This window comes from Vanellus vanellus (genome assembly GCF_965231255.1).
Source record: "Vanellus vanellus genome assembly, chromosome: 6".
Classification (NCBI taxonomy): Eukaryota; Metazoa; Chordata; class Aves; order Charadriiformes; family Charadriidae; genus Vanellus; species Vanellus vanellus.
Genome location: NC_138911.1, coordinates 391,643 through 414,767, shown reverse-complemented (window position 1 = coordinate 414,767; position 23,125 = coordinate 391,643). Strand labels below are relative to the sequence as shown.

The window sequence follows — 23,125 nt, the reverse complement described above, 5'->3', positions numbered from 1 at the left end:
AGCACACAGACCCACAGGTTAATACACTTACCCTGACGCTGCTGCAGCCATTTCTTTTCCCCCACTCTGCAAAGGGATAAGGGCTGCAGTCACTGAGAGTTTGCATTCCTACAACAGTTTTAAAAAAGGAGGTTTATTGACTTAATTTAAGAAACAGCTTTGGAAACGAAGAATGATGGGGTGGGGAGAATCCATACTCTCTCATGCTAGGTGTGAGACTCTTCCTCGTCTTCCCGCTTCAGCTGTTCGATAAGCTGCTGCCTCTCTGCTGCTTGGCGCATCCGCATCATCACCAGGCTCTCGTAATCCCGTTCCGATACCACCGATGCCTGGGAGCAGAAAACAAAGGCAACCTCTCAAGGACAGCACATACCCCAGCCCCCCTCTCCATCACCCACACTCGCACCGTGCCCGTTGGAGTCAGGAAGGTGGTCCACAGCAGTGTGACCCCAGAGAAACCAGGCAAGGTGCGACAGCTGCCGGGCCTACAGAGAAGAGCCAGCTTCGCAACGCTGTTCCTGGCGAGACGAGGAGTGGGGCAGACAGGGAGCCTCAATCACCCTCTCGCTGCTGCAGCTACTCCCTGCTCACTGCCAGGGCGGCCGGGGAAGCGTGGCTTGCCTCGCTGTGGCCGGTTATTTCGGATGACAAGCTCACTCTGCAGGTACAACGCTGGTGCACAAAGTCCAGCGTACACTTCATCCGTTATAAAGGCTAATGCCATAAAAAAAAAAAAAAAAAAAAAAAAAAAATCAAACCTTTCTGTGGCTTAGTCATGGAAGTGGCTACATAAAGAAAACCATCAGGTACGTTCCCAAACCTGACACAAGAGCGTTTCGGTTCTCAAAAGCTCTTGGAGCCTTTCTGCCGTGTGTGGTAGCAACTGTCACGTCAACTAAGTGGTGATTGCAGACTCTACCTAATAAATGTAGGCAGCAGATGACAGCTGCTATCGCAGAGCAAAGCGGTGGTTTTGGCACACTGCTTTCAAAAGCCACTTAACATTAGTAGGTGGCCTTACTATTTCAGATGTAGTCAAAGCACTGCAATGCTTGGAAACATCCATCCCATTTGCTTGACAGTTCAGGTAGAAATAAAAGCATTTAGACAGAAGGTGAGTGAAAAAAAATTTCTCACGTTCATTTTTCTAGGAACTAGATTTAGTGGTGATTTAAGGACATCTTAAGTAGAAGACAGAAGGGATTAAAAGGCAATAGAATAGCTCAATAAGATTCTGCATGAAAATGGGGCAAGTGCAAATTTTTTATCGTGTGCCAGCAGAGTGGTTCCTCCAGCTGCAGAGTTTCTAGCTGTGAGCACGAAATAGAAGACCACAAGAGATGAGAAACTTAGACTGGGAAATTAAGAGACTAATCCGCCATAATTGGCATCTGAGGAGCCGCGTGAATGAAATAACCCTTCAGTACCGCACAGCACACATTTTCACAGTGTCTGAGAAAGCACCAGATCGTATCAGCTTTCTGTGGCAGAACTAGGCTTCTTCAAAGTTCCTGTCCACTCACCGCAGATACTTGCTGTCATTTGCTTGGCTGAATTACATAGCCTACATGAGACTCATGCAGATGAATCACCCATACAAACCTGAAACACTACCTCACACTCTGGATTTAAATTTAAAACAGGCACGGATTACTTCTGGCCTCATTTGGGAGCCCTGCTGACACAAGAAGCTATCAGAAGCGGCAGAAGGGAGAGCACCAAGAGAAGAGATGGTCTGATTCAAGATGGGCTACAAGTCGACGTTCACGTTGACAGTTCTCAAGCAATCTGGGTGCCTCTGAGGGAGCTCGCTTTCTCCTCAGGCAGAGTGTGGGCTGATGCTTTGCCACTCCACACACCTACTTCCTGCAATCCTGGCAATTACCAATAGTGTAAAACCCAGTTTCTGACGTGGCTGACTCAGCAAGGGCTTGGCTCAAAACAAATACATACGCACAAGGAACTGCAGCCTGGGAAGCAGTGACGGGAGGCACATGAAGAGAAGGAGGCACTGTGGGGTTTCAGTGTTCTGGGTCCAACCTGGCTGAATCGTCCCCAGACTTGCTTCTCCCAGCGTCCCCATGAACGTGGTGGTGACAGTTCTCCGAGTGCTTCAGCAGTTTCTCCTTGCTGCCTGTTAGACGCGGGCGCCGCTCCGACACAGCGTAAGTCTATTTTGCATTCAATTTTCCTAATGTTTGTCTTTTACATCTGCGTTTTGTTGCTTTTTAGATTCCCGTTTGACTGTATTTCTTTGGTTTCCTTCAGCGCGACTGAGTCACCGTCTCCCTTCCTAACCACCCACTGAGATTTTTATACTGTGCCCTTCACCATGAAGGTGGCTGGTTACCATGGTACCAAAGTGCCCTTCTGTTCTAGATGCTAGATTAAATCTGTTCTCATGGTGACTGTGTGCCTTTGCTATTCTTCATCAGCTTGTTTCTGCAGCACAGATTTAATAAGCGCAGACCTCGCCATTCCTTCTCCGCTGAAGAAGGAGACTCCTTAATACCTAAGACAGGCCAACTGCTTCTTAACACGGGGACGTAGTGTGAAGTCTGCATTTCCTGCAATACCAGCTTCTCTGTTTTCCTTCCAGCTACAGGAACAGGGAAGGAAGAGGTTGTTCCTGTTGTGTGGCTTGCTGCTGATCCTGCGACTTAAGTCCAACACCTGACTGCGAAGAGTCAGCAGTTTCCTTCTTCTCATCACCCTTCATCAGCATGGATACTTGGCGGAGAGGGTCCATCAAGTCCACAACGTTCTTCAGACGTTTCTCACTCAGGAGACACAAAAAGCTGGGCAACCAAGTCATCATCTTGAATCAGAACAGCCACACTCTGGACAGCGATGGACAGTGCCAGAAGAGGGAATGCTTGAGGGATCTGAAGGACAAGTCCGATTACCTGTCATGTCAGAGTGAGCAAAACCTAGCCAAGGCACAAGCACCTCCCAAGCCTCCCCGGCTGTACCTGGACAGTTCTAGCTGCCCCAACATCATCGATCACACAGATTCTCACTCTGACATCTCCTTTTCTGGTGCTAGTCATCAATACCACAAAGCCACTCAAACTCAGTTCCACAAGGACCAGGCTACAGACTGCGGGACCTCAGAGACGGGTTCCCAGAATGGCACCGCTCTTTCTGACCTGTCTGATCCCTTCCTGTCCTTCAAAGTGGATTTGGGGTTATCGCTTCTTGAGGATGTTCTGCAGACCCTCAGGAAACAGAATCCAAGAGATTACGCCATTTGAAGGTATTTATCATTTAACATACCACATTTACCTACTGCTGCTGCCAGTTTCCCGAGCCCTAGTGGGAGCAAGGATACTGCAGCATTCCTGTTATGTGCGGCCTGTTTTGTTGTTCTCGCCTTACCCACCACAGACTGTCCTTGTCCTTGCCAAGGAGTCCTTTGGAGCAGAGCTCACAGGCTCCGTGCTCAGATGAGAGCACTGTCTGCTGGAACCTCGCGGGCAAGTTTCCGTTCTCCACACTGGGAATTTCCCACTCTTGACTGTGCATCTCCTCCTCGGGGCAGAATGGCGTTGTTTGCCAAAAGACTTGTTATTTTGGGGATGTGGCTGGGGCGCTGCGGAACATGGGCAGAAGGGGGTACGGCATACACGATTTTGTGGATAAGCAGGCAGCCTGCAAGGAGACAATAGCATTGCATCTCAAAGCCATAGCTATGGCAAGGGTCAAGAGACAGGAACTGGTGTTTCTTCTCCCACCATATTTGGATGTGAAAAATCAAAGCTGTTCCTCCTTTTTTTTTTTTTTTTTTCTTGTGGGTTTCTTTTCCCCTAACTCAAGTGCAGTTGGCACTCTCAGCCTGGAAACAGGTAAGCATCCATGTACGCTTGCAATACAGCAACAGCAGTTTATTTATCCTACTAGCAGAAGAAATTTCTCTAGGTACTGCTGCTTGAAGCATGCACTGATCTATCAGCTGTACAGATATGGAAGAATAAATGTATCTGTGACTGGAAGCGTCTTGTTGCCTCATTTCATTGGTAGCAAGCCAGAAAAAGCCCAGGCACCAAGAGCACAGGTCCCTTATCTGTAGTGACAGAGATCTATCCTCTCCGGCACTTGAGGTTGTTATGAGGGTGGGGAGGCAGTGTGGCTCTGCTTTTCTGGGCTGGGAGAAGGCTAGAGCTGCCGGTACTTCACCTTCCCCTGAGGAGAGTGCACAGAGCTCCAGTGTTGGAAAGAAGAGTTCCTTACCCCGTGAGCTGGACAATGGGAAGTGCTCTGCCAGGCTGAGAACATTTTAGGCAGTATCAGGGCAAACTATTAAAAGGACACTGCAGAAACTACTGGCTCACCAATTCTTACCTTTTTCACAGCTAGATTAGATACCTGGCCTCTTTTTTTAAAAAAATTAAGAGAATAAAACCTCCATGCCCCCAGATAACCATAAGCTTCGGAAGCTGGCTACGGCAAAGCACAGAGACATTGCAGAGAAGGCACAGACGGCTCCTAACCTACTACATTCCCATCAGGCTGTAAAGTCAGATAATATAAACCAAACCCTACAAAACCTCAAAGGAGCTAGAAAAGATGCGAGAGTGCCAGACAGAAGGCTTTTCTCAGCACTTTAATATGGCTGAATGAATGGCACAAAATGAACGAGTACCACTGGCAGGAAGGTCCCACTACTACAGGTGCAAGGAAGACCCTCGCAGAAATGAGTGCTTCGTGCTGTCGCAGTGGCAAAATACGCTCTTCACAGCGTTGGGCAGCTGCTGTGTGCTCTGAACCATTCAGAGCTGCAGCAATCAAACAGTCATTGCTCTCAAATAGCCTAGAGTAACACTGGCCAAAACACAGCTTTTGTAATTCAAGCATAACTCGCTTGTTTGGCTCTAGTAGCTCTCCAGGAACTGCTGGACAATGTGCACCCACTGCTGTAGAAAACAAGCCAACCAAGACTGTGGAGGCAAGTATCTTGCAACTTACTGCCTCCTCACAGCACGCCTTTTCAACAATCAGCCTTGCTTTCACCTGGGAACTGCTTCCAGAGCTTCCCTGGTCTCGTTACCGTGCGGCTGTCCTTTATTCGGAGACCTGGGTGCACAGCTCCTGGCTGGCTACCCCAGGCAGGGAGCAGACACAGCTCTGAAGCAGACGAGTAGTGAGTGCGTTGCCATGAGAACGCTGTAGGTTTTCGGCTCTTTTCTGAAGCAGAGCGAGGAAGGAGCTGCATTTGCACAGAGTGGGAGCAAACGTGGGGGTGGACTCAGACAAAAATAGGAGCGACCCAGAGGGAGCAGCAAATAGGAAGTGAGGGCAGCTTGAATCAGAACGAGATGAAGTGCAGCTTGAAAGGGAGAATGTGGACCCTGATGGCTGGAAAGGATGAAGCAGAGAGTAAGTTGAGGCGGTGGCACAAGAGATCTTAAAGAGCTCATTTTGCATAGCCTAGAGTTGAAGAGCTGAGGACAAAGAATAAGTCGACTGGCAGCAGTACAGCCAAGAGAAGCTATTACCACATTACAGATTTTGGAAGCATCCTAGTGGAAGCAGCAGGAGGATTTGGGGAGGGTCTGGAGTAGGAATTAGGAAAAGCGGGACCCAGAGCAGCTTGGAGATCTTAACCTGGACAGCAAGACTGCAATGTAATAAAAGAATTTGCAGCTGCTTACACATAAAAGCAGTAGAACGGACAGACAAACATCAGCAGCGCAATTCTTGCGAAAGGCTGCAAGTCACTGGCCATAACTCCTCATCATTTTGAGAGCTAATATGGGACTGCCGACCCTGTGTTGGACAGAAGTGAGTCACCACCCCCACACAGCACGAACAGCATTTGCTGCTTTAGCCTGCTCTCCCTTGCTGCTCCACCAAGCTAATCCTTCACAGCAGGCAGACGCTGCAGTTCCACACTAACACGCTTTGGCCATGGAAACAAGCCAAGATAAACTCAGTCAAAAGCCAGGACTTTTGAACCCACAGAGGCAGGAATCCACTACCAAGCTCCAATTGCACCAGCAACCCCCTTAGCTATGAGCGAGCCGGTTCTCACGCTCTACCAGCGAGAGATACCCAAACTGGACAGGATTCTCCTTTTTTCCCCAATTTGCCTTCTAACTCTCTGGCCACCTCTGCGAATCTGCTGTGTCTGCAGGACTCTCGCTGGTTCTACACTGCGCATGGAGATCCGCCCGCTCCTGGGCTAGATTTGCCTGAGATTTCTGGGAAACTATGCTGCTCAGGCCAGGTAGTTCAGACAAAGAACATGCATCGCAAGTGGAAATATACAACCCTAAACAAAACTAGGATAACAACATGGCATTCTGCTGTATAAATGCATCTACTATGAATAAAGTACTTAAAGTCAGGAGAGTGAATGTACTGAACAATCTCACAAGCAGCTGAAATATTTCGGTAGCGAACACACACAAGGCTGACTGAGACACAGACACACAGACTAAGGGCACCTACAGAGCATGAGGCAGGAGTCCTCTCAGCAATTAGATCTTTTTGATCTTTATACCACAGGGAAGAAGGAAGTAAGTCTCAAATGAAATTTGAACTGGAACTCGAATAACCAGCAAAGGATTTGGGGTCCCTTCACACCTTCACAGCCAAGGAATTGCTATAACTGGATCAGAAGACATGCAGAGCACGAGATAAATTCTGTGCTATAGAGCAAAGTGCAGTGCAACATGCTTCAGAAGAAGTGGATACATCTGCCACTCCAGAGGGCCGACAGGAGCAAGGGGTAACAGAGAGCCAACGATTTGCTGCAGCATGTCCTCAGATTGGTTTCTATGTTTTAACACTAGATGCTATTGCCTTCCATTTGTTTTGTGATTGGAATACATTTTTTACTCAAGAGCAAAAGCATCAGAGTGAGCACCTGGTGAAACGACACCTCGCACTCAAAGCGACCGCACTGGTAAAGAGGACCCAAACCAGACAATATGGTCTCTACAAGGACATTTAATTTGATATTGCTTTCTCTTCCCTCCTGCAGACTCTAAGAATACAGGTTTCCCTTCAGCACTGAAATTTCCCCTCTTGTGAATGCGGTGAGTAACCAAGCCTCTCTAGAGAAGCCTTCTAGGAGACCCATTTCAACCAGCTATCAGCCAGAGGATTCCCACAGTCAAAGTATATTAGAAAAAAATCCAGAAGAATGGCATTAGAGGCTTTGAACTGAGCAAGGAACATCCTTGTTTTTTCACTTAGAAGAGAGAGAGTGAGATTGTGTGAAGCACCAGACATCCAAACAGCTTGCGTTCTCACTGCACTGCCACTCAGGCAAAAGCTCCTTTAAAAAAGCCACTGCTTCAGCACAAAAGGGCTCATCAGAAAGCCAGGCCTTTCATTAAGAGCTTCTTTTCAGCTCTGCTGGGAATCAACGTGTCTTACCATAAATGCAAAGCACACTGTTAAATCTAGGTTGCTATAGAAACAGATTTAAATAACAGCAGCCTGTGTCTCCTTACCTGTGAAGTCCTGGGCTGACTAGTGCTGTCAGAAAGGACAGTGCTGGGATTGTTCCGGGGCTGGCCCTCCAGCCAAGAAATCTTTAGAGGATTATTTATCAGGCCAACTTCATTCTTCACAGCCATCTCCTAACAATGAAAATATTCAGAATTCAGAAAATATTCAGAATTTCAGACCCCGCTCCCTCCCAGGTCACTAAAAGTCATGTTTTTCCATCTCAGCCTGGCATCAAGGCCAAGTAGGGCACGAACAATGAAGACTTCACAGCTGCCCTACATGAGAAGCACCCTTTAAAATCCATATCTGCATCAAGCATAGATAGAACACATCCTTGCCAGTCAGGTCACAGACAATTCTGGGGTTTTTTTGTTAATTATTTGCATACATGAGGGAAAGAACAGGTGACAAGAAACAGAGACTCTTGTGCAGTATAAGTTTAAGTTGATGAAACTACTAAAATTAAGGGTAACCGATGATTTCTGTTTCCATAGCCACATGAATTATTAAAACTCAGTGAGTCAAGACATCTTGATTTATTTTAAACTGCAAATGCCTGATATAACCTCTAAAACTCATTAAGCCCACCTCCACAATGGGCAATTCACCTTCAGTGGGAGCCGATTAAATGGTTCAGTGCCTGCTATTTAAAGCCGTGTCTCTCTCCTCAGCCTTTTACACGCACAGCCAGTTTGTTTATGTGCATGATCTGCTCTGGGTTTATGCCTCCAGCTTTGCCACTCCCTTCGTGCATCTGTGCCTTTAGACTCTCATTACCCTTCTCCACTGCCTTAATGACAAGGCAGCGTCTGCAGGCCACCAGGCTGCCTACCCTTCCCCTTCTCGCCCGCTCTCCACTGCACACATCTGGGGTCTCTGCCACACTTACAGCAGCCTTAACCGTAGCAAATTCCACGACTGCACTCCCCGTCTTCCTACTCGAGATCAACAAATTGAGCACATCGCCATACTGTTAAGAGAAAGAAAGAAAGAAAGAAAGAAAGAAAGAAAGAAAGAAAAAGTTAATTACAGACTCAGAAGTCAAATTCATCTATGGAATGAACGCAAAGAGAAAACGTGTTTTCAACAAACATAAGGCTTGAGCCGTCACCCTTTCTCTCTTGCATGATGCTTCCACTGATCTCAACCTGTCATAATTTCTGTTCCTCCAGCAAATAATTCTGGGGAGGCATGGAGCTACACACTTTGCTCCCAGCAAGCCCCAGTGCAAGAGGAGGGCTCAGCTCAGAGTGAGAGCTACAGCAGATACTTGCATGAAGGGAAAATAAAGACCACATGCTGGGATTAATCAGATCAAAGGCTTGTCTATTCCTGTCTGTGAACCTCCCACAGCAGCTAATGTATAGTGCTTTATGTGAAGGCAAAAGCGCACCACAGCCACAGAGCCAGTCTAACTTTTACACAGGGCATGACATGTTCAGTGGGAAGAGTTTGCAGTTGCCCTGTTTCAGCAGGAGTCCCTGCTGGGAACAAGACAGAGGTACGAGCTGGGGAACCGTTCACAGCTAATGGATCATGCTGCTGATCTCTCAAATTGGCACAGGGGAGAAAGCTGGACAACAGAGGAAAAAGAAAATGAGCTACCCTGGTTTATATGTAGCTTCCCAGAGTTTAGTATCCTTTCTTATACAACTGAGAACAGGGGGAAGATGAAGTAGTAGGAAAGCGTCAGACGAGACCTTTTGTAGGATCCGCAACAGGACATCTTTTGAGTATCCCCCTCTCGTCTCATCTTCTTTACTGCATTTCCATTTTAGCTGGGAAATAAACACAACAAGTTAATTTTGCCCATTTGAGCATGCGTTGCCACATTCAATGCAGCTCCTGCCACCTGCACAGTAATCAAGTTTGCTATTTACAGCTACACTCCCAGAATTGCCAAGACAGTGATTTCAACATCAGAATGTGCAAAGGGAACAAATTATTTGGGGAACAGGGAGAAACACTGCTCACTGAAATAGAAAAAGGTAATACTTGAAACCATACTAATGGCTATTTCAGGGTAATGAACAGATGTTTCCCTGTGCCTAAAGCAGAGACAACTCAATTTCAGGCTCAAAAATCTAGACCAAGCAGTAGAGAAAAGGGTGAGGGAGGGAGGGTATTTTAAAGGCAGTGACAGGAGCTGTTCACACGCGTGATACACGTTAGACAGAGGAACTTCACCTCCACTGTACAAAGGGACATGGCAGTTCAGCAGAGCTGAAGCATCCCTTCTGTGTTCCAAAGCTCCATAATGGTCCATCAGTTTATGTAAAAACCCAGCTTTATAAAGATGTCTTACTTTGAGTTTGGGAGTTATTTTGCCTTCTGCTCCATTTCTTTCTTGCTTGCCTAAAGAGGGGAAAGGAAAAAAAGATGGAAAGGACATGTGTGGAAACTCCTTGGCTAAAGAGCTTTTAGCACAAAAATTGCCCCGAGAATGTAAGTATGGCAACAGCAACCACTTCTGGATTTCCACTGGATCATTTCAGTCCCCAAAGTCTTGTGCAACACTATCAGCAGGAACTGCAGTACAGACTGAATATTGGATGTCAGCATCTTTCCCTTCCATGAAACCTGCCACAATCAAGGCTAGACACAGCTAAGTAAAAATACAAGCAGGAGACCTGTTCAATTCTGTGACTTTTTTCCCCTGCAAGAGGGTTGTGCTGGTGGGAACACGTGCCTAAGAATCTAATCTTGTCCTTCAACTAAATACATTATAATGACGTGCTCTTGTTGCAAGGAATCTCAAAGCGTTTTACACTAAGCAAATGCTCAACAGCCTCCCCAGTTCCTGATACAGGAAATTAAGTTATGAAAGGCTAGGGTGGGCTGCGTACAGTCACACAGGAAAACTCTGGTGACCCCAAAAAGAGTTTCTGCATCTGGACCTCTGGTGTTTTGTTTTGGGTTTTTTGTTGTTTTTTTTTTTTTTTTTAAACTCATTAGAACAATATTTTTCCCTGTGAGAAAGGAACAGATCTTGTACTATAGCCTCTGCCAGAACAAAAGAGGTAGGAAGCAGGAGACAGTAAATCTTCCCATTGAACTGAAAACACTGAACAGCGCTCTAATTAGTTTTGAAAAGAACAGAACCTTCTGAAACATAAAACTGTATTTTAAGCCCACACAGACAAAGAATATTAAAAAAGGCAATTCAATATAGAGATGTGCCGATGGGAGTGAGGTTCAGGATACCAAAGGATGAGGTTCTGGGATTCTGGAAAAATCTTATTCCCTCCTGTATGAAGGAGACTAACTACAGCAACTGAACAGCCACGAGAATCGGAGCGAGACGACTTCAAGCATAACTACCTACTGTTGTACGGCAGCACAGAACGCAAATGTTTTCCAGTTCACTATGTTGCTCATTTGCTGACAGATTTATTGCTGGTCCTTGTACAAACCTGGGATGAAGACTGTGTATGCCCAAGGAACGCGACAGATTGAAGTTCCAGAAAGTAAAGCTCCAGCAACGATAAACTAAAAAAGCCTTTATTCTCCACACTGAGTCTCTTTTGGGTGATAAGCACTGAGCCCTTTCAAGGGGATACAGCAGTACTAACCCAATGACAACTATTATTTTTTGCAAACTTGATTCATTCCCTGTTCTGAGTCTGCCACACTGACTGTTTTAATTGTGATCGATGAGCAGGACTTTAGGCTCCCTCCACAGAACTGTGGGGCTCCGTATCAGACCATCTAGATTCAGTGCTTTAGAATAGTTATTGAAAGGGAGCAGCAACAATGCGTTGAAGAACAGCATGCCACATATACGAAAGCAACCCCACAGAAATGCTAGTCTTCTGACTTATCCCTGAAAAAGGTGCTGTGTAGGGTCCTATATAAGGCAACGTGGCCAAGACACGTGGCTCCCATGGAGCCCTCAGCCCAGCTACGTGCCCAATCTCATCTGTCCTCACCTTGGATGTGCTGCTCTCTTTCAAGCCGGATCTGCTCTTGAATGAGTCTCTGCTGCTCCTCAAGCTGACGGGAGCCTTCTTCACGCAGGCGTATTATCTACAGCAGAGGTAAGACAGCACAGATATCGGAGGGCACAGTTCCACGGTTGGTTCATGCCAGCTAAAGACTGCCAAAGGAGAGCTTTTGTCTTATACCCATCTCCTGGAGCAACCCTCCTGCTAGTTCCCCTGTGACAGCTCCAGCGCTCATAAAATTGGACCCCTCATGCTCCTAGTGACACAGTCCCTATCAGTCAGCGTATAACCGATTAGCTGTTGGTATTGTCTGCTATGCAAAAGGAAAAGAGCAGACAAAAAACAAAATCCCGAGGCTGACACATTTGCCAGACTGCTACAAGATCTCTTCTACATGCTTCTCTTCAATAGAGCCCACTAATCCAAAAGGCCGAAGGACTGCTGTACATAAATTTGCTGCATCTCATCACGTGGTTTTCATTATGACTGTGAAGACTTTCAGCAATTCTCTGCAAAAGCAGCAGAGAAAACTAAGAATTTATCATTACCTCTTGTTCTAACGATCTTGTTATCCTGATGTCCTCCTCTTCACTCTCACGGGTCTGGGCTTCTCGTTCTCTGGCTTCAAGATCTGCAGAGAAAGAACTGAAATTGAAACAACCCAAAGAGAATTTTCACTGCTGACCGGAGGCAGATGAAAAAATGACAAACTTGGCCTACAACTACACCAGTTTCAAAGTAGAGTCTGCTATCTCGCTCCTCTCCCCAGGCACATCAATGCATCAGCAGTCTTAACAGTCATCAAACCCCAGAGCAGGACCGTCCCCAGCTATGATGGTGGGAGGAGATTTCAGATGGCTGCTATATTGTACTGGGCATAAAGAAACCACAGCCATCACAAATGCACAGCAGATTAATCAATTGTGAATTCCAGGGGTAGAAATTAATGGAAACACCCAGCTAATGAAGACTTCAAGCCAAGAGAAAATGAAGTTTTCATTTTATTACCAAGCTTCACTTTCTTTCGCTTCTCATCAAGTTTTTGTGTCCTTTCTGCTGCTTGCTTCTTAGCCTTTCTCACTTTGTCATACGCCGCCTGTCAAAGAACCAACACAACAGTGTGAAACTATGTAAAGCAGAAGAGATAAGATGGAAAGCAGTGAATAAAGGCGAGATCAGATATCGGAACACTGTAAGCAGAGGTGAAGCATTTTCTGCTTCTTGCTTGCATTCCTCCTGAAAGCGTTGGAAGTTAACACAAATATCCTGAAAACATGAGAAGAGGCCCAAAGATGTCCAGATGGTGCCTGAAAGGGTGAGGAATAACCACAATGTGTACAGAAGAAAAAGTGTGACCCATCTTCAGAGGTGGAAAAAGCATTTTGGTTTCCCGAACATGCCAAAAGTAGCTTATGGGGCGCTGGTAACAGGTTTGGTTTAGAGCAAAGTTTTACAATTAAAAAGGTCTATTTTATATGAAAGATTTATTCACAAGACAGATGTCTGACTCTCATGAATGTATTGGATCAAAGAACACCAGAACTCTTCAGCAGCAATAACATCAACATTCATTCAGCACTACAGAGACTTAAGAACCGGGGTAAACTGGCCATTTCACGAGCACCCATTTAAATCAGTTGATAATCTGTTCGTCAGCCTACACAGAACCTTTCTGCACCAGATAAAGCATAGGCCGGCACAAATACTCAGCTATTACTTGTAGAATAGTTAACTGTACAGGAAAGCACTGCTTCTGTTTTATAAACTAGAAAAGCTGGTATTTTTCCTTCCTGCGTGGGAAGGGTTTGCTAAACACTTTTGCCTTTTTAAAATGTAGAAGCCAAAATGTTTGTGGATGCCAAAAGCTTAATTGCCCCTCAGAGGGGAGGTTACAAGCTTTGCCAGTGTTTGAAAAGAGGGGAGGTTATTTCGTGTTTGTAACTCTTATCATCTGAAATTTTAATACGCCTTCTCTCCTGAGTTTATCCAGATAGAATTACTTGCTCATTTTTATTTTGTTTTTACCCTTTCCCTTCACACGTCCAGATTACTTTCAGGCCTTAAGCAGCAGGCACTCAACCACTTCCTCACAGCAAGAACAGAGTCCAAGCTACATCTGGCAGCCTGCAAAGGTCTTGCAGCAGAAGGATAAAGATCGTGGCTAGGATTCAGCTTTTCTCTTTACAAGTCTCTTGTGCCCCACGGAAAGAAAGGCTTTGAGCCTTAGCAATCACAGCTAGATATTATTTATTTGTCAGACCCAGACTTCAAGGGAACTGCAAATGCACCGTTGTCATGGGAATTTAATGCGTCCCTGAATCAGTGGTGGTTATCATTTGTTTTTTTAAATGGTATATGCCCCAATCTAACACATTACTAAAGACAGTATCTCACCCTTGCAGCAGATGAACAGAGCTACTCTCAGCACATCAAATCAGAAAAAGAACATTTGTCCAAGTTCTTATCTGGCACCTACTACTTGATCTCACAGAGAACTTTAGGGAATAACAGATGAGACTTGCAGTCATAAAGCCACAATCAGAGAAGAGGGCAGGACAGACAGGAAGAGAGCTCCCAGTACCTCTCCAGCATGCTTGCAAGAGAGTAACACCACAGCCCCGACACCACCAAGGGATGGGCATCCTTACCCTTGCTGCTGCATCTGTTAGCACGGCTAAGGCCTGAGACAGTTGGTGGAAGACTTCCGCTGGGAATTAGAAGAAAAAAGGGTAAGATGCAGAAAACCATGCTAGTGGCCTGGAGATGAACCAGAAAAGATAATCCCTTATGGAAGAGACCTGCAGAACATCAGAAAGAAGAATAATCTTTCCAAAGCATTTGTAAGCCAATCTATAGACAGGATCACTTCAACTCAAACCACAACATTTGTTACATAAACTGAAGTGTAAATTAAGAAACAAAAAACAGGACCATTTCATTTTAACAGAAATCTTGGAAATATGAATTCAACAGAACCCATCTACAAAAACGTATTACTCCACCTGCAGTCAGCCTGAAGTACACTGTTACAAACAAATTCTCCCTTTCACATCAATAGCTTTTCAGCCCAAGATTCAAACTTTGCATATTTACATCAATGTTGCTGACCCTCTCCCTGGAAGGTTATACATACAAGCCAGATGCCTCCCCACACACTTCAAATCACTTCTCAACCTTCTGCAGATATCAAAGCCCTCGGCTTTCTTCTCACGGCTGCTAAAATCTTTTTTTTTTTTCTGGTGGAATTTTTTTTCCTGTACTACAGTTGTAAGTTTTCAATCTATAAGGCTGTAGCCTATCAAACTGGAAAATGCAAGACACAGAGCAATGTTTGAGGTGTCTTGATGAACAGTTCTAGTTACCGCTGCTGTTCACAGCTACCTGTAGCTACAAAACTTAAACGGAGTAGCTGCAGAAGCCAGACCTTGCTAACAGTCTAGGTATACTCGGTTCCAGGGAGTCAGGGCCTTGTCTCTAACAGACAAAAATGGGCATTGCCCATAGATAAGATGATTTATAAGCTTGCTATTGAAGCCTCAACTGTGAGAGGTATGAATTAAAATAGTGACCAGCCAGTAAACACTGGGGACAGCATGGCCAAAGTTTCGGGATTCAAGTACCATGTGGCATGATTTTGAGAGGTGCTAGTATAATTTCAGCACTGACTCTTCTAAAACCAGTATATGTGCATTCAACTTTAAAAAACAGAGCGCTCTAATAGCAACAAGAATCTCTTAGTCCTGCATATTTATACTTCACATGATATATCCCCAGCCGTTCCCATGATTACACGCAAAGACAGACCTGGAGTTAAGCAGAGCCACTTCCAGGAGTCAGCACATGTGAAAACAAACATGTAGAGTTGTTTGTGTCTGCACAGCTCCATCTTACCTGCTCTGGGATTGTCCGGGTTCTTATCTGGGTGACACGTCAGGGCCTTCTGCCGGTACGCTTTTTTAACCTGCCAGAGCCAGAATTGAGATTTACTGGTTGGTGCTGTTTAGTCTGTGTAGAGAAAAGCAACTTGGAAAAAAAAACAAACACACACACAAACAACAACACTGCAGAAACAAAAAATTACTATTCGGAGGGTTTCTTTTGTTGTTGGTTTTGCTTAACTGAAAACACACCTCCCTATTGTAAGTAGAAGGCTGTGGTTGAACCAACATTCATTTGCATGCTGAGATGAGCCCCAGACCTGACAGAATACGAAGACCATTTCTGGAGTGTTGATACCTCCTTTAGTCCCTCATATTGAAAGGGAAAGCAGCCTACTGTAATAGCAAGAGACCTCTGAACAGCTCAGTTTTCAACCTCAACGCAGTGACTTGTCCTTTTTAATCACACAGTACTGCAAGGATAAGCATTTGAGCCCAGGACAGCCAGCCATATTTTGAATGAGTTTAAGCCTTTCAAAGCCAGAAGTTGTACTTCTAGGTGCACTGTATTACAGCAGTCAAACCTCACGATCATCAAAGCCAAGACTGGTTCACCGAGGCAGTTTTCTAGCCAGAGGGACACTGTGCTCTTTGCAGCTGTAACCCTGGGACAGAGAAAGTACCATTTACCGTGCCACAACTGAGTTTGACAAGGTGGAGAATTTTTGCCCAGAGTTCAATCTCTTCTACACTTCAAGAAAAAACTGACAAGTTTCTGAGCTAAGTTACTTTTAACAATCTGAGTTCCCTTTGTCAGGGACTCACCTGCATGCAAGAAAGGAGAGGAAGAAAAGCAGCTATGTTCCACTGCAGAGCACTTCTCTGCTTAAATGAGTGGAATAAGCGGTGGCCCAGCTCCGCCTGGCGGACAAAGCTCTTGGAAGGGAAACGTGCAGCTAAAGCCTTACAGGCTGATCCCATCTCCTGCCCGAGCCAGACTCCAGTTAAGAGACAGTCAAGTCTCCTCACCGCGCATCAGTCACAAGTATTACAATAGCTGTTTGTTCTACCTGGCAAGTTCAGATAAAGCTTCTCTAAACAGTGAGGTTAAATTACTTTAACGGTCTTTCTCTCCTTTGTTCGTCTCTTTTGGCCACGCTGCTCTGCATACAAAGAGCCTGTGGGTCGCCACAAGTATTTTACATCAAGGATTAGCAGTCTAAATTGCACTTGTCAGTTTTAAGTTGCACCATAACATCCAATTTGTAAATTTCTCCTCCTTTTCCCCCAGCGGCTAGCTCAGCAGTCAGGATGAGCCCACCTGAAGTCTTTCACCTCATTCAGTCCTGTGTGTCCCATTTGCCTCGTTCCCCTGTTCTGTGCTTCACACACCCGTAATTTCCAGGCAGCCTCCGACACGGTTGCTGGCTAGGCCCGCACTGTGCCTTCCAAGTTTTACTTTTACTCTACTGCACTGCTACTGCTCTTTACCGCTGAAGGAAAAAAAAAAAAAAAAAGCCCAAGGAGGACAGCCAAAGTTTTCCTTTCAAGTTTAACTTTGTCCAGTCACTAATAGTTTTACTCAAAGACTGACTTCCCTCGACAAGGTCACTTCCCCAGCTCAGTTGCTCAAATCCCATGTTTAGCGTTGACTTATCAATTAAACTAAAGAAAAAATGGAAACACGTAATTTCAAAGCCACAAAGTTAACAAGATGCCTTAAGGGAACCTACAGTACCTAGGCTAACCTCTAATAGCTGGCTTTCCGTAAACACAGGAGGGACTTCCCTTCTGAAGGCACATAAACAAGCGAAGGAAGAGAAATAACGACCGAGAGGAATTTTGCAGTTCTCTCTAACCAGTTCCCAAAGTTCTCTCTAACCAGTTCCCAAAGTTCTCTCTAACCAGTTCCCATCCTCCCGCGAAGCCAGGGCTCGCCCCGCCGGCTTAAGAGGAGGAAACGGAAGGGTAAGGCGAGAGCAGCAAAGCCAACACCAGAACACCTGGCCTTTCCCGCTCACTAACAGCTCCGGCCGGCAAGGCGGCAGCGACGCCGCGCTACAGCAGCGCCGGAGCAATCGCTCCGCTAAACACGCGCAGAGCGGCAAACGCAGCCCCAGGCCCGAGCCGCCCCCTGCCCCGGGCAACAGCCGCCGGTGCTGAGGGAACGGCGGAGGGGCCGGGCTGGAGCCGGCGGGGGAGGGAAGAGAGGCGGCCCCGTGAGGGTTCCCGGCCCGCGGCCCTGACCTCCTTCTCCGACGCCTTCTCGCCGACCCCCAACAGGCCGTACAGGTCCAGCTGCAGCAGATCCTTATCGACCGCCATCTTGGCGCTGCGCGGCCTCCCCCCCCCCCCTCCCGCCGGCCCCGCGCCGCCCGCCGGGAAATGGAGTCTCCCCTAACGGCCGCCTCGCCCTGTCGCGCCGGCAGCGGGACCACACATACCAGGATGCACCGCGCCCCCGGCCGCGGCGGCCGCGCCCAGCGCGCCCAGCGGCGCGCGATGCTTGCTGGGAGCTGTAGTTTTTCGGCGGCGGCAGCGAGCGGGGCGGGGCGGGCGGAGGGACTACAATTCCCGTCGGGCTTTGCGTGGCGGTTGGCGGGGGCTGGCGGCGGTTGGCGGCGGTTGACTGGGGAGGTGGCGGTTTTGCTTCAGAACAGCCTTAGCGCATTAACGGCGAGATTTATGTGAGAAGGGGGGAAAAAAAACCGCAAAGCGTAACGATGTACCGGCCTCAGGGGAGAGGCGAGTGTGTCCCTCGGGCAGCCGGGGCCCGGGCCGGGCTGCGGGGTGCTTAGTGCCCTTCCCGAGCCGCTTTCTTCCTTGGTGGCTATGACGCAACTGAAACGGCCACCGGGGTAGAATTAGAATCGTAGAATCGCAGAATGGTTAGAGTTGGAAGGGACCTTAAAGCTCATCGAGTCCCCCCCCTGCCCTGGGCAGGGACACTTCCCCCCAGCCCAGGTCGCTCCCAGCCCCGTCCAACCCGGCCTTGAGCACCTCCAGGGATGGGGCAGCCACAGCTCCTCGGGGCACCCTGCGCCAGGGGCTCACCGCCCCCACAGGGAAAGATTTCTTGCTAATATCTAAATCTCCCCTCTTTCAGTTTAAAACCATTCCCCCTTGTCCTATCACTCCACGGGTGCAGTCTGTTACACGTTGGGCTTTTGCACATGCCCAGGAATCCACATACAGTCTGAGAGAGCACGAAACCAAGACTGATTTGGAGTCATGACTTGAAATGGAGGAAGGGCTTTGTGGAGAAGTCTTCCTCACACTCCCCTCCACAGACACAAAGCCGCGAGCCCTTGAGGCCCCGAGCATGAACAGCACCATCAGAGAACCTCAACTCGCCCTCTCATCCTTCCCTGTGCTTTGCCATTGCACCCCGTTTCCCCCAGGCCCCTCTGCTCCTGCGGTCATCCCAGGGCTGCAGTCCCTTCTCAGCACTCTCTAGTGATAGGACAACGGGCACAAACTGAAATACAGGGACTTCTAGCTAATAATCATACAAAACTTGTTTATTTCAAAGAAGGTCAAATGCTGGAAGAAGCTGCCCAGAGGGGTAGGGCATTGCGTTCCCCTTGTTGGTAGGGCACGTTACCATGCCCTGCGCCGGGAGCGGCTCCTTGCTGCACGCCTGTCTCTGGAGGAATTGCGACCTCCCCGACGATGGCGTTGTCTTCTCCCAGAGTTGGCTGGGACTTCCCACTGGGGGCTTAGAGCTCGCCTCTGGTCCCAATCCCTCCTCCTGTGCCGGTCCCGCCGTGCTCGTGCTTGGCTCCCAGTGCTGCGGGACCTCCACCGGGCTTGGCTTCTCCCTGAGTAGTCTGGGACGTCCTGTTGAGGCCGTCGAGCTCGGCCCTCGTCCCGACCCCTGCTCCTCCGCTGCCTCCGCCTTGCAGGGGAGCCGTAGGCTGCTGTGCCTGAGTCCCTCCTGGGGCCTTCCTGGCGTCGCCTGGGGGACCTGCTCCAATGCCTGTCCCAGGCACAGTGGCACTCTCTGTCCCTGCTCCACCACTGCTGTCTGCTGTGGTGGCCCCGAGAGTGCTCCCACCTAGCTTGGCCTCGCGTGCTGCGGGACCTCCGCCGGGATCGGCTTCTTGTTGCGTGCCGGTCCCTGGAGGAATCCCAGTCTGCTCGCTGGTGGCGCTGTCTTCTCCACAAGGAGGCTGGCACGTCCCTTTCGTGCCTTGGAGCTTGGCTCTCATCGCGACCAGTGTCCCGAGCCCTGCTCCGCTGCCCCCTCCTGTTCCTCGAGGAGTGGTAGCCCCAGGACTGGCCATCTTGGTGCCATCTTGGGGACCGGCTTCGGCCCCCCGCTGCAGGCCCAGCATGGCCGCTGCCACGGACTCTGCTGGAAGAGCTGCGGCACTGGCGGCCTGAGGACTGACGCCGCCTCCTTTGTGCACAGCGGCGTTGAGATCTCCCTCTGTTGCCGTCGGGTGGGGTGTCCTGCACCTCATGGCTGTGGGGTTGACGTAGAGGGAAGAGGTGCCGAACAGAATACCCACAGTTTTGGCACACGTCTCCTCTGCGGGCCCACTCCCGTATGCAGGAAAAACAGAAGCAGTGCTGGCACCAGCTCGCACAGACTTCACGGTTGCTGGTGCCCTGCAAGACGGGGTTGTTTGGGTCTTCAGAGGCCTCTGGCGGTGCAGCCTGGGTCTCCGGGTTGGTGCCGGCAGCAGGGGAAGAGGTGCTGTCTTCTGCCAAGTTCTCCTCTTCTGATTCCATCTTGAACAGTGAACAAAAGAGATACAAAGATCATGACCTGCCCTGGAGACACAGCCTGCTGCTAAAGAGGCCCACACCCGGCCACGGAACTGTGCCTGTGCTGCCACGCATGGCGGGAGCACCCCAGGGCAGATGAGTGACACCAGGAGCTCTCTGGTGTTGCCCAGCAGACACAAACCGTGGCCTCTGGGGCCAAACCCGCCCCTTTTGAGAAGTATACTTCCCCATTCCTCTTACCTGGCAGTAGTAGCTGATGGCGAGCAGGGCAGACCAAGCTGCCAGAAGCAGGATGCCGAGGCCGAGAAGGCCGCTGCAGCTGTACGTCGTGCTACCTGTCATGGAGGCACTGAGATACACCGCAGTGGTGGCCTCACTTTTATAGCCACATTGCGGTGATGTCACAGCCCTGCGGGTGGGGGACACCTTTGTGATGTCACAGCCTCGCATCACAACAGGACAGGGCTCGCCCCCAACACAGGAACCGGTCGGAAGCGGTTGGAACTGGCTGGATCCGTCGGGGTGTGTTGTGGGGCGGCCCCGGCCTCTCCTCAGAGCGCCCCGTGGGCACAGCCCCCATGGCCAGGCGCTCCCCTTCCCCACCTCGGGGACTCCCCCCGGTTCCTCTCCACCGCGCGGCCCGCGGCAGCCCTCACGCTCTCGTGCTGCGGCTTCGTTTGCTGTGCGCTCACTTACAAATCCCCTAAGGGGAAAAACAAAGAAATGAAAAAAAAGAGGTGGCAGCCTCGTTTTTCTGCCTTTGTCCTCTCCTTACTGACATTTTGTGTATGTGACAGCTCTGTGGGAATTCTGGCGGGAGCCACTTCACCGTTAGAGACAAATGGGTCCCCACGACACATCAAGCAAGGTCTATCTCGCATTGTGTTATTTGTCACATCTAATCTTTAGGAAAGAACAATTTCCAAGCGTGAAGGACGGTTGTAGTAGGGTTGTATACGTTAAGGACGGGAGCAGGGCACGGTATTCGAGGTGGGGCCTCACCAGGGCTGAGTACAGGGGGACGATCACTGCCCTCGTCCCGCTGGCCACACGATTTCTGACACAAGCCAGGATGCTGCTGCCCTTCTTGGCCGCCTGGCCACACTGCTGGCTCATAGTCTCACCTCTGTACCCAGGAAGGTGGAGCAGATCCTCCTGGAAACTCTGCTAAGGCACATGGAAAATAAGGAGGTGACTGGTGACAGCCAACGTGGCTTCACTAAGGGCAAGTGTCCTGGTTTGAGCAACACAGGACTAATTTCTCTTCTAATGCTTGGGAAAGCTGCACTTTTAGAAGACTCCGGTGTCTGAATTTGTGAAAATATTGACTTTACAGCCAGCTATGGTGTGTGGGTCTCAAGGTCTCAGTGTTTCCGAGCTTGCCAGGTGCAGGGATGAGGAGGAGCGAGAGCCGGGCACTTGACCCAAGCTGCCAACAGGGTTAGTTCATACCATCAGCGTCACATTCCCTATAAATTAGAAAGTTTGCTGTGAAGTTCTCTCTCTCCCTTGATGGCTGCGATCCCGAGAACTTCGTGCCCTGGTGCCGGACCCCCGAGGCCTTCCCTTCCTCCTGCCGTCGTAGGGCTCGCAGTGTCCGACGTTTGCTGTCTGCTGCTGGGAGTGCACAGCTTCCTACGGATAGAACGGGCTGAGTATAATCTTTGCATATCCTGTATTGGCGTCGGGATCGATATCAGTTCTTTAGTGCTGTTAATGTTAATTATCTAATCTTACTCTATTAAATCTGTCTATACTTCAGCTCCTGGGTTTCCTTGTTTTCCCCTGATTCCCCTTCCTGGGTGGGGAGGGGTCATCGGGTGATAGAATGATTGTCTAAATGACAATAAATTGTTATGGGTCTCTCAAACCATAACAGGGTCCCCACAGCAGAAGGCCCCGGAGCTGTCAGAGCGGGGCCAGAGGGGGCCCCGGGGATGCTGGGAGGGCTGGAGCCCCTCTGCTGGGAGGACAGGCTGGGAGAGGTGGGGGGGTCAGCCTGGAGAAGAGAAGGCTCCGGGAAGACCTCCGAGCCCCTTCCAGTGCCTAAAGGGGCTCCAGGAGAGCTGGGGGGGGACTCTGGGTCAGGGAGCGGAGCGATGGGATGAGGGGGAACGGTTTTAGACTGAAAGAGGGGAGAGTCAGATGAGCTATCAGGAAGAAATTCTTGCCTGTGAGGACTGGCAGTGCTCTCAGCAGGTGCAGACTGGAGCCTAGGCAGTAACCGGCTGCCTGCGTTCTCTTTAAAACATCACCGAAGGGAATCAGAAATAAGATTATACACTCAAAACGGGTTCCAGCTTATTGTGGAAAAGTTACACCCTGTCTACTGCATATCGTGTGAATGAAATGGACCTGTGAGAGATGACCTCCCTAAATGCATCTTTAGCATATGGGACATCTGCATTGCCCATGGATATGTTTTTGGCTGGATGGAGAAAGACTGGTCACACTGGATCCCACTTACACTGCAAGAAATAATCGGGAAAAAAAATTACAATTCAACAGATGGTGAAAAGCACTGGCTGGGGCATGCTGGAGTTTGGGTAGGGGATGCTGAGCTCTGGAGTTTTTTTCCAAGGTGGGCAGTCATCCTGTCTGTCCACATCATGCTCTGTTAGAGCCACTCCTTTGCTTGATCAAGTTGTTTTTCTTCTGCAGAAACCCACTCCCAACAGACCTGGAATTCACCCAGTTTCCCAATTATCCTCAATTTCAGTCTCTTGCCACCAAAGACTCTCCTGGGGGAGCATACGCACAGCATCAGATGAGAGAAGCCGGTAGCACTTAGCACGTGTGCTGTCCATGCACAGGAATAGAGCTATCATATATTTAGGTTTCTCTGTATAGACCTTTTTTCTTTAAATGCAAAAAATCCCATCCTAGCAGAAAATCCCCTCTCTGGACAAGGCAGCACCTTTGAGCAGGGTGTCAGGGACCTGGAAATGCTGGATGTGCCCACCTAAACACACGCACGCAAGCATTGCGCTGGGGAAACCCTGGAAAGGCGGAGGTTGACATTCGGCATGGATGTATACTTGTACCAAAGCTGTATTTCCTCTATTTCAGAATAACAGCAAATGATAAAAAGAGTCAAACAGTTTCTGTCGA

At 48.8% G+C, this 23,125-nt stretch overlaps 2 protein-coding genes across 2 annotated transcripts; one reads left to right on the top strand and one right to left on the bottom strand.

Annotated features, from left to right (window-relative positions):
• Positions 1–126: 126 nt before the first annotated feature.
• On the bottom strand, positions 127–17,620 carry DNAJC17 (DnaJ heat shock protein family (Hsp40) member C17). Its single transcript, XM_082485164.1, has 11 exons — positions 17,528–17,620; positions 15,294–15,363; positions 14,051–14,109; positions 12,411–12,498; positions 11,951–12,033; positions 11,388–11,484; positions 9,764–9,813; positions 9,159–9,236; positions 8,348–8,428; positions 7,461–7,589; positions 127–329 (listed from the first exon to the last, which is right to left on the bottom strand). The coding sequence occupies exons 1-11, from the start codon at positions 17,603–17,605 to the stop codon at positions 207–209; spliced, it is 936 nt and encodes a 311-aa protein (XP_082341290.1). The 5' UTR covers positions 17,606–17,620; the 3' UTR covers positions 127–206.
• Positions 2,707–3,303, top strand: LOC309673400 (uncharacterized protein C15orf62, mitochondrial). The gene has a single exon (XM_082485165.1). It carries the CDS (start codon positions 2,724–2,726, stop codon positions 3,252–3,254), a length of 531 nt encoding a protein of 176 aa, XP_082341291.1. The 5' UTR covers positions 2,707–2,723; the 3' UTR covers positions 3,255–3,303.
• Positions 17,621–23,125: the final 5,505 nt, after the last annotated feature.

Excerpts from the sequence above, each read along its gene's own strand:
- DNAJC17 (XM_082485164.1), bottom strand. The coding sequence starts at position 17,605 with ATGGCGGTCGATAAGGATCTGCTGCAGCTGGACCTGTACGGCCTGTTG. Across the intron at positions 12,034-12,410 it reads GCGAAAGAAAGTGAAGCTTG|ATCTTGAAGCCAGAGAACGA; the intron begins GTAATAAAATGA and ends CTTTCTCTGCAG. Across the intron at positions 8,429-9,158 it reads TGTTGCGGATCCTACAAAAG|TATGGCGATGTGCTCAATTT; the intron begins GTCTCGTCTGAC and ends TTCTCTTAACAG.
- LOC309673400 (XM_082485165.1), top strand. The coding sequence starts at position 2,724 with ATGGATACTTGGCGGAGAGGGTCCATCAAGTCCACAACGTTCTTCAGA.